The 11840-nt window shown below is 34.4% G+C and overlaps 1 protein-coding gene across 1 annotated transcript; it reads right to left on the reverse strand.

The window, feature by feature from the left end:
• Window positions 1-2743: 2743 nt before the first annotated feature.
• Window positions 2744-5188, reverse strand: LOC107487700 (probable indole-3-acetic acid-amido synthetase GH3.1). The gene is made up of 3 exons (XM_016108396.3): window positions 4671-5188; window positions 4488-4589; window positions 2744-4351 (listed from the first exon to the last, which is right to left on the reverse strand). The coding sequence occupies exons 1-3, from the start codon at window positions 5012-5014 to the stop codon at window positions 2974-2976; spliced, it is 1824 nt and encodes a 607-aa protein (XP_015963882.1). The 5' UTR covers window positions 5015-5188; the 3' UTR covers window positions 2744-2973.
• Between the last annotated feature and the right edge of the window lie 6652 nt (window positions 5189-11840).

An 11840-nucleotide genomic window follows, 5' to 3' on the forward strand; every position in this document is an offset into this window, starting at 1 on the left:
ATTCATAGAATTATTATAAGGGCACACACGTTATAAGTTTTATTTCACGTCTAACATTCTATATTCATAGAATTATTATATGCTTCTTAAACACTTACTAACTTAAACGTCGGAATGTCTTTTGCACTTGCAGGTATCCACCCACTGTGTTCTTTGACGTTTGAGTTATTCTCATTCCATTAAAAAAAAAAAGACGTATTACAATAACACAAAAGACGAACTATACTTCAAAAATTCATTCACACAAAAATAATTTCTATTTTAATTCTTTTTGCAACCTATGCTAATTTGAGTATTAGAGTTATTGCAGATACACCATCTTTATTAGAAATGATGTATTCGGAATATTAGAAACTCAAAATAGAAGAATAATGTCAATATTGTGTCTCCAATCTGTAATTTTATTTAGGTAATTTCTAAGCTCGAAAGAAGAAAAATACTTTTGAATAGTTTGTAATTTGTGTGAGCGTGTGTAGATAAAATAATAGTATAATCAGAAATCATAGGTTGTATAATTGTTAAGGCATTTTCTATCTCATCTCTTCTAGCTAGTTTGTAATTTCGTATACATATACAAAAATAAAATAGCGAATTCATTGAATGTTTCGTTAAAATAATATTAGAGAACTAACATTCTTTTAATTAATATTAGTCAATTTTTAAAATTATTTTATTTATTTTAAATTTTAAATATTAAATCATAAATATTTTATTCTAAATTTTAAATTATAAATCCTAATCCTAAATCATGAAAAAATGGAAACTTTTAGAACGAAAAAAATTGATTAATATTAACTACTAATTAAAAATTAATTCTTTATATTCTTTTTCGTTAATCATTAACTTAATTGGTTTTCGCTGATCATTTTAAGTTTTAGCTATACAGCATGTCCTTGATAGCCGCCGTTATCTTTTTCCTCATTTGAAGTAACGCGCTAAACTATTTTGGTTGGTCGGATTGGTTAAAGAGAGTCAAATATGTTAACTAGCTTTTCCCAATTTTGTAGTAAGCACATCTTAACTAGCCATAAAACGTTGAAATAACACATTCTTTCTAAGTTGAAGTCACTGGTGAACACCTTCAACTAAAAAAGAAATGACTAGTTAATTGTAATTGTAATTTAATTAATAAGGGAAGGTTGTGGATCATTCATGGGGATGCTTGAGGTGGCTTATTCATGTTTCTTAGAAGTGTCTTTTAGCAACATATAGGAGTCCCCAAGTTTTAGGAATAACAGTAATTCCCTCCTAAAAATTACACTAAGTTTAAAAATACATTATAAATTTGAGATAGAAGACGGACAGAAAGATGAACTATAAAGGAGATGGAAACTAAGATGATACATAATACAAAAATTGTATTTACACATAAAAAAATTAATTACTAAATTAATCATTATATATTTTTATCTAAATACATATAATTTTTTAATTATTTTAAAATATATTTTATATTTTAATACATATTTTATACAAATAATTAATTTTTTTTGTCTGCGTAATATAGTTGTAAATAATATATAAAAACGAGAAGTCCTATCATTTTTTATGGAGACAAAATTTATATGCCATATTATTTTTTAATCACAAAATTAATATTATATTATTTTTATTATTTTTTCTTACTTGTATGCTTTGTGTGGTTAATATCAATATGAAGGAAGAAAAAGCATATACACTTGGAATATTTAAGAAATTTTATAAAAAAAATAAAGATTAATTCCAATAAAATTATATCCTTAAATAAGCATTAAAATTTATACCATACCTTTATAGAGGATTAGAGAAAATATCAAAATAGTATAATTTTTTTAAAAAAATATCGTTGTTAATATAATTGCCTATAAAAATTGTTGATGAGTATAATACTTTTCTAAATAAAAATATAAAAGTAATCTAAATTGGAAACAAATATAAAATAGTGTCTATCATGCTAGCCTATAAAGTCAAATATAACACAATTGTTTACTTCACTATCTTTTTTTTTTTCTATCTTTCTTTTTCTTTTATTTTTAAAGGTGGAAAGATTTTTCATTATGAGCCTCTTTAAAAAAAAAAAAAAAAAAAAAAGAAATTAATCAATAATCATCTGCCCATTTTTCCCCCCTTCTTCCAAGTTCCAATTCAAATATATTAAATAGATGGGGGGATAAAGTTAGTCAAAGACGTTAGTTAGAAAGGCTACCAAATTTAATAACAAATGAGTGAATATTTGGATTCGGATAAAAAAAATTAGTATTATTATTAAGGCTGTCAAATGTCACAATAATCAAGCTCCGTCACGCAGCTACCCACTAAGCCGTCCGCATCAGTCTGGTATAAAGTTCATGTGACATGCTTCCAAAAACGTAGGGCCTCCGATAATTTTATTAATTAAAAGTTCAAAATTATGGTTTCATTTCACACCTATTAGCTTATAAATTTCATACTATATAGTAATTTACTTTCCCGTGATTAGTAAACCTAGCACAGAAAGAATATATAGCACGTGCAAATAAGTACACGCACATAGAGCCTATAGTAAGAGATACCTTCAAAACTTTGATCCCATTGGAATTGAGTTTCATATCCCTTTCACATCCCATATACCAAACACGAAAATTTTCCATCAATTTGAGCTTTCGACGTGTCTTTTCAGAAACTTATAATTAAGATGTATTAAGAATTTAAGATCACATACATAATAAGTAAGCGTGGTTTCCATACTGAGGACAAACAAACATTTATATACGAACGAACAAAATAAAAAAAAAAAGAAATTTAAAGTTTAAAGCACATAGTTATGTTTTAACAGAGTTAAGCCACGACGGCCAAAAAAGAGAAAAGCTAAAAACAAGCACTTTTGAACATCACATCAAGAAGTTAATACACAGATACCTCCATGAGATAATAATAATAATAAATTAAAAAAAGAAAACATTTTTATTGAGATCTAGTTCTAGTGCATGACTACTGCATGGCGGGAAGCATCCTTCAACGACGACGTTCCGGTGTCCAGTGAGGTGCAGCTGGGCTGAAATGAACAGAGATCACCCTAGAGTCGAGCAGTTCCATTATTGGTGTGAAGCTTACGCACCTTGGAACCTTGTACTGATTAATGGACGCACCCCTGGAGATAGCATAGTCCATGAGCTCCTCAAATGTTCCATTCTTCACCACTCTTATTTCCAAAGGACCAATTGAGTTATCTGCAACTCTTCCCTGTCTATAAACCGAGTTTAAAGACTCCTCCATTGCCAAGCAGCACTGGTTTAGAACTTCATTAGTTGGAGGACGAGAAGCGTTCTTTATCATAAGCTCCCAGTAAATCACGTAATGCCCTGGGATCGATTTTGTGTCTGCATAACTCGTGTACTCAACCACCGTCGTGTTGAACTCCTTTAACAGCACAGATGCGTTCTCTATGCCTCTCTGAAGCTCCGATTCATCGGTTTTGTCAGAATCGATGCTCAAAAGAACGTTCTTTCTTCTTACAAAGCGGAATTCTGGCGCGGTGTTGTGGAACCTTGTGACTTGAAGAATGTCACCCACACGGTAACGGTTGAGGCCGCAGTAGGTTGTGATAACGAGCTCGTAGTACTTCCCGACTTCGACGTAGGCGAGGTCAACGAGCGGCGGCGGCGAGTCGCGGGAGAGAGTGAGAGGAGACGAGTCATCGTGTGGAATGAACTCGAAGTAACCCATGTTTGGCATAATGGTGTAAGAAACGTCAGAAGGATCCGAAATTGGCCTGAGATTAAGACCAAAGTAGCACTCGGAGGAACCGTACATGGTGCAAGCTTTAGGTAATCCACCACTGTAGTAGTCCAGCGTGGGAATGTATTGCGCCATGGCACCGGTGACGATCACGTCCAGGTACTTAGTATTTGGCCAGATTCTTGTGATTATCCGTTCCCAGTCCTCACTGGAGCACTCCATGTTTATGAATTCCGCAAGCTCCGGGTCGGGTTTGAGGAGTTTGGCCATGCATTCCGTTATGGAAGGGTCGGTGATTTTGGGGCTTAGGGTTCCGGTTGAGATGTCATGGCTCAACTGTTGCCAGTTAAGCTGGAGGAAGCGGATGGCCCTGAGAAGGCCGGAGGCGAAGACGGCGCCGACGCGGAGGACTTGGTGGCGCATGATGAGGCCGCATAGCATCTGTGTGTACATACTCTGGAACGAATCGGGGCAGAGGATCGCCTCATTCGGGCTAGTGTACAAGTTGTATGGGTCAAACGGACGGTTCTTGAAGTGGTCGCTTTTGTAGTAGCTTGTTAGCACCGGCCGCGCCACCAGCCCTCCGGGGGTCTTCGTTTCTGCCTTGACGAACAGGAAGTGAAGCGCTTTTCCTTTGTCCAAATCAGGAACGTACCTGTGTATGTGCAAAGCGTAAGAACCAAATTGATTAATTAATTAGGAGTTAGTACTGTAGCTGATACACGTTGGTTGCGTTGAGTTAATGCAAGCACTGTGAAAGAGAAAGAGAAGAGAGAGAGAAAGAAACGTACTGGTTCATGACTGGCATGAGAAGGCTGTACAGTAACTGACGTCGGTCTAACTCCTCATGAATGAACGGCATCAGTTTTCTTTCGCCAGCAGATGTGCCAGAACTGCAAGTTTTCATCATTACATATCATCATCATATATACGTATCTCGTGACTCGTAAATAGTTACTGTGATCAATGTGTACCTGGTGAGGAACTCAGAGATTGGGTAAGCGCAGAAGATTGTAGAGCGGTCACCATTTGCAATGCGCTGGATATCAGGCTGAAGATCCTCGTAAGTAACGACAGGAATTTTGGACTTGAAGCTCTTCCGGTCAGTGGCTCCGTTTAGGTCAAATCGCTTCAGATACTCTGTGTCGGCGTTCTGGCGCAGAATCTCCTCCAAAACTCTCTCCTGGACCGAGTCGGTGTTTTTTGTGACCTCCTCGATGAACTGAAGAGCCTTTGCGCTCTTCTCATCACAAGCAGTTGCAGGAGCTAAAGGCTGTTCAATAGGAGAGGGTGACAACAACTCAGAACCACAAGCCATCACGAAGGGTTAATAGCAGAGAGAGAAGAGTCGTCAAGAATGGAATCAAGTTGATTATGGAAACGTTTATTATTGTTTTAGCGGTGTGGATGCAGAAAAAGGGATTGGAAGGGTGGAAAATGAGTGTGAGAGGAGAGAGGGGGGTTCTTGTTTTTATAGTGGGATTTGGAGGCGTAAGACTTGGCTTAGGGCAAGGCAGATCATGGGAAGCAACGTTGAGTAAAGAGGGGCCAAATAGCAATTTTGGAGGGAAGCGTAGGGAGTGTGAGACAAGAGATTAATTTATTTTGTTGGTGTAAACATGGCTGGGGAACATGTGGGCCCATGAACACGTAGGACTTGGGGCATTATGGCCGACATAGAGGGGCCAGTGGATCGCCACGTCATCAGGACCTTGTCGAAGACGATTACTCGTTCGTCATGGCCGAACCACGCGGCCATTTTCCTTGCAGAGGTTTGTTGGTCTCCGAAAGCGACCCGTGCCGGCTGTCCCTCTTGTAATATTGTAGCCCATTTCATTCAGCAAGAGACGGCCCAAGGCTTAACTTCACTACTCACATCTGAATTGTGATCAAATAATTCCTTATTGGTACGAGCTTAATTAATAATTATTACTATCTATTTTTCATTTAAGGATCTATCGTTGGCTAATGAGTTGCTGCATGTATAAAGTGGGGTTCAAACTCCTAATATTTACTTAAACGGATGAGTGAGCTGACCACTCGACCAATTCAAGTTGGTTTATTACTATCTACTTATTACAGAGTAAAAACGTTTTACCATCGTGATCTAGTTTTTGTTTTGTTATTTCAGTCCAAACATTCCTAAGATGATTCCATTTTAACCTTATAAAAATCTTGTGTTTTGATATAACTTACATATATTTTATGAAAAAATTATAGGAAACAACATTTTTTTTACAGCATAAATAATAAGTAAAAAAAATAATTTTAAAATTTAAATTCTGATTAATTAAGTTTATTTATGTTTAATAGATTTGAAATGTAGTCCATCGTTCACAATCTCTATTATTTATCTAATAGAATTAATATTTTAAAAATATAAAAAATAATGATAATTATAAACAATGTGAATAATAAATTAAAAAAAGTAAAATTAAAATTAAAACCCAGATCATTAATTAATTATTTAATTTTAGATTTTAAAATTTAAAAAATTAATATTAGCATTTAAACATATTCACATTACGTACGGTTATTCCTAATCTCACCAGAACCTTCAATATATGTCCAAAATTTGCTGTTATTGTCCTCCGGTCCTTACCTCGCACCGCTGCACTCCCACCAGCCGTGCAAACGCCGCCCAATCTCCCGCCGACACGGCCGATGCCTCACCTGTCGCCGCTGTCCCTTCGTAGCAAAGGCAGATCCCCCCGCGACTGGCTAACCTAGCTATGGGTTGCCCAGCCCATCAACATGATGGACCAACACAGCTTCAACCATTTATTGTTATTAGAAAGGATAAGAGAGAGCAATAGAGAAAATGTTTGTGTCAATTCAAGTTATATCGAATGATACAATATAAAATGGTATTTGTAGTTGCTAAGAGAATCGTAATAATAAAGACGTAATATTCTATAATAAATATTCAGATATACTAAATAATTCTAATGAATGCTAATTGATCCTAATATATTTGACACCCCCCTCAGTTTGAAATTTATTTAAAACAACGAAATAAAAAAATGCATAAATTGATAGAACGGATGCAGACGGAACTGCCGGAAGGAAGCGCAGATGGAATTGCCGTTATCTGAAGGAAGTACAGACAGAACTGTTGCTGTCTGAAAGAAGCGCAGACAGAACTACCGTTGTCTGAAGGAAGCGCAGACGGAACTGCCACTGTTTGAAGGAAGCGCAGACAAAACGATCGTAGGAGAAAAGTGAAAACTATATGATTTCTCTATGAAATTAGGTAAGCAGCGGATGACAATGGTGTTTGATTCGTTAAACTCGAAATGACACAAGATGAAGATGATAGACTAATCGGTAAGGTAAAAAAGTATTAAAGGAGGGACAAAAGACAAGAAAAAATGGCATAGAGGAAAAGTGTAAAAAAATACGGTGATTTCATCAGAGAAAATACAACCGAAGATACCATGTTAGAAAGGATAAGAGAGAGCAATAGAAAAAATGTTTGTGTCTATTCAAGTTATATCGAATGATATAATATAAAAGGATATTTATAGGTGTTAAGAGAATCGTAAAAATAAAAACGTAATATTTTATAATAAATAGTCAAATATACTAAATAATTATAATGAATGCTAATTAATTATAATATATTCTGACAATTATATCGAACCTCGAATCAAACTGCGGACGAAGCGGCCAACGTGTCCATGGGTGCAAAAAAATTTGCTACAAAAGAAGCTGCTATATCTATATTCCAAAATATTTATTGTCTTGTTTAGTGGACGCCGGATCTGTCGTCGGAAGATTGTAGAAGCTATTTGGATGGTTTGATCAACTCGAACCTTCCTCAGTGCTGTGCCGAAAAGCACGTGACCGTTAGAGTGCACCGATGTTTCACCACCATGGAAGAAAACCGCCTACCATCATCCTCATCGGTGGTTGCCGCCGGTAGTTGTCGAACCGTTGAAGGAGCAACAGCAGTGTTAGTCGTTGCGTCGTTTTCAACACGGCCTTTTAGTGAAGCTAAATCAATGGTAAGTTTAGAATGATAATTTTAGTAGGTATGCGGATGGTTATTTTAATTTTTATGTGGATGATTATTTTGATTGGATTGGGTTTAGTTATATATAATTAAAATATGTTGGATGTTTAATTTATTAGATATGCGGATGATTATTTTTAACCTTAAGTGGATGGTTATTTTCACTAGGGGTGCGCGATGCTGGTAACGGTGTGTTGCAAGCCAAGCAGCGACGGAGAGGAGGAGCCGACGGTGCCGTTCGTTTTTGGTATGGAGAAGAGCGACACTGATGACGATGAGGGTACTTGTTGACGAATCAGCGCCTGTGAGGAGGTTCCCGACAGCGACGATAGGGGTTGGTTGACGACAAAGCGACGGCAGTGACGGACAACAGTAGAGAATTTGGGGAGAAGCTAGTGCTTTGGTAAATTAGGGTATACTGGATCGTAAAATTTTTTTAGTTATTGAATGGAATTTTTTAGTTGGGTAATTTGGGTGGAGTATTTTTTTTAGTAAAGGATATTTCTGTCCTGACCTTTTTTTTTCGCGGACATTTTCATCTACTTTAAGTCCCTGACGTCCTTAAAAGTTGGATGGATCAGTCCCTCCGTCCAAATACCTCCGTTAGATCCAACGGAAAAAGTTGACATGGCTCCCATAATGCTTGGCACGCGTACGCATCGTATGACAAATTTCCCACGCGTCGCCATGAATTCTCCACTTCCCCGTGAATTCTCTACTTTGCATACTTTTTTCCATTTCTTTCAAACCATTCTTGCCTTCAAAACTTTAAATCACTCAAACAAACATATCAAGATATCGAATGGAAGAAAAGTAAATTAAATTTAGCAATTTAGGGTGTATTTGGCTTAGCGTTTGAAGCATCAAACATATGTTTAGTTATTTTGAAAGTTTCACTTTTTAGTTTGGCTATTTTTTCTTCTTCTAAACGTAAACGTGATTCTGTTCTTCAACCCAAGTTTAGCCAAAACTAAAAATGATAGCTTTTGTATTTATATTTTCACGTTAGATTGAAATTTATTTTCTATCTCCTAATTTTGGCCTTCATTATTCATATGATTAATTTTATTGCTTTTTTTATAATATTTTTTCTCTCGTACTCTCTCGTGGATATTATTATCCTTTATGAAATTCTTATTTTTTTTGTTTATATACATTTTTTACCTATTATTTTTTTGTATAGAATAATAATAGTAAAATTATAGCGTACTAAAAAAGAGTACTAAGAATACTAAAAATATCTATATAAAAATATCATAAAAAACTTTTATATTTATTTTCATTATTGTCAAAATAAATATTTAATTTTTATTATTTTTAGTACTCTCTTTTATAATTGTAATTTTCGTGTACTATATTTTAGTGTAAGTTTTTTATAATATAAATTATGATCTCATTAAAAAAGACAAATTAAATAAAAAATTAACCATAGGTAATAATATAATCATAAACATTGAATTCTAAAATAATATTAAAAATAAGATTATTGAGAGTACTGAAATAAGAGTACGATGTAAAAGAATACTAAATTAAAAGTATGTAAAGTGGAGAATTTATGGTGAAATGGAGAATTCATGGGGACGACGGATACGCGTGAGTGGGAAGTACGACGCGTACGCGTGACAAGCATACAGAGGCATTTGGATGGAAGGACTGATCCATGTGATTTTTAAGAAAGTCAGAAATTTAAAAGTATTTTTCAATAGTTAGAGACAAAAATGTTTTTTATTTTTTTTGTAATTTTATTGGACCAGTCTTTTAACCCATTATTTACGTTATTTTTTACCTAACAAAGCTGATTATTATATTTAGTTTTAATGCTAAAAAATATAATAATTTATTTTTAAGATTTAAACTAAATTATCATATTTCTTTAGGGACAAAAAAATCAAACAAGATAAATGCCTAGACTCAAATAGTTTTGGAAATACTAAAACTAAAACCAACTAGATATAAGGACTTGATTACTAAATGTTAAACTATATAACAATCTAATTAATCAGACATAGAGTAAAGTCATAAAAATATTTAAGCAGTTGAATAAATGGAATCAATATCAGCTTTATTTGTAAGAAAATAATTCTAATTTGTTTCCCTTTTTATATTGAATAATGAATACCATAATACGGAACGGAACCTGTACGGGACTTGACGAACACGTCCACATAACATAGCTGTGTTCATGGCACAATCTAAAGGTGGCGTTTGGTGGAGAGACAGAGACAAAAAGATTGAGACCGAGAGACTGAGACTAATTTAATGAGAGACAAGAATTGAAACAAGAATGAAACTCTAATTTAATTTGCACAAAGGATAAAATTGGAATTAATTAATTGAAATGAAAGTATTTTAGATATAAAATGTTATTAAAGTTTTAGTCTTTATCTCTAAAAATTTCAGTCTCATGTGTCTCTACTTTTTGAAAGTAATGAAATAAGACAGAAATTTAATACCAGTCTTTGAACTAACAAACACGATACTAAATCTCAGTCTTTCAGTCTCTGTCTCAGAAAACAAACGCTACCAAAATAAACCAACAGCGGCATATCATGGTGAAACTCAGTTCCTCCCCTTCCTTGTAATATTCACTGTGATCGAATATTAAAATTTTCTTCCACTACCAACTTCTGTTATTTTATATGAAATTTAAGTTTGATATATTGTCCATATAAAATAATTTTATATTTTTATTTAACTACATCTTATTAGTCAACAAAATAACTACTTTTTACATTAATAACATAAATAATCATAAAAAAATAAAACATAAAAAAATAAATATAATTAGATGATTATATAAAATATGTATGTTATGCCGTTAATATATTAAAATTAAATTCTGTGTATATATATATATATAATGAATTCTCGCACAAAAAAATTTTAATATGCAACTGGTGGATTTTCATTTAGCGATCTTATCATTGGTTGGATTGACTGAGTTTTAATAAGATTAGAATGGTTAAAGTTATTTTTATGAGTATAAAATTAGGAGTACAATATAAAAAGAGAAAAAAAATAATTGATAAATTTTTTTGTATTCTTTTATTTTTTTTATTTATTTGTTAATTGTTGTTGTTTTTGTTCTATTATTGATAACTCGATGAAATAGGTGCTTTCCTACACTGGTAGAGTGGTACCTAATTATTATAATGGTTTCTATTTTTTCGCATTAATTAATCATATATGTTAGGAACAAGAGAGATATCTGAAAAAAGTGTGTTATGTATATTATTCAGCTTGATCAAATGTATAATATACAAGGGTATTTATAGGTGCTAGATGAATCAACGTAATAAAGATACAGAATCGTATAATTAATATACAGATATGTTATAAATATAAACGATATTAATACGATACTAATTGATCTAATTGATTCTAATGATTATCTAACATCCCCCTCAAACTGAAGTGGGAGCTAAGGATACCAACTTGAGTTTGGATGACAAAGTCCGGAAACGAGTTGGGTGATGAGTTTTCGTGAAGATATCAGCAATCTGATCTAGTGTTCCAACAGCAATGAGACGAACAGCATCAATAAGGATACGTTGCCCAAAAAAGTGACAATCAATCTCAATGTGTTTGGTGCGTTCATGAAACACATCATTATGGGCGATCTGAATAGCACTGCAGTTATCACAAAAAGCATCAGTAGGGGACGACTGAGGAGCACCCAAGTCTTCGAGAAGCCAACGAACCGAGATAACTTCAGCAGTGGTGTCAGCGAGGGCACGGTACTCAGCTTCTGTGCTTGAGCGAGCAGTGAACGTTTGCTTCTTAGCACGCCAAGAAATGAGAGCGTCGCCAAGAAACAAACAGTAACTAGTAGTAGAACGACGATCAGTGGGATCACCAGCCCAATCAGCATCGGAGTAAGCCTGAAGAGACAAAGAGGAATGGGCAGAAAAATAAAGGCCATGAAATAGAGTGCCTTTGATGTAGCGAAGAATGCGTAGAACTGCCGCATAGTGAGTAGTACGAGGAGCTGATAAGAACTGGCTAAGTACATGAACCGGATAGGCGATGTCTGGTCGGGTGACAGTCAAGTAGACGAGACCACCAACTAACTGTCAATAGAGAGTCGGATTATCCAAAACAGTGCCATCCATAGGGGTAAATCGAACAT

The sequence above is a fragment of the Arachis duranensis genome, chromosome 5 (assembly GCF_000817695.3).
Source record: "Arachis duranensis cultivar V14167 chromosome 5, aradu.V14167.gnm2.J7QH, whole genome shotgun sequence".
In the NCBI taxonomy this organism is placed as follows: Eukaryota; Viridiplantae; Streptophyta; class Magnoliopsida; order Fabales; family Fabaceae; genus Arachis; species Arachis duranensis.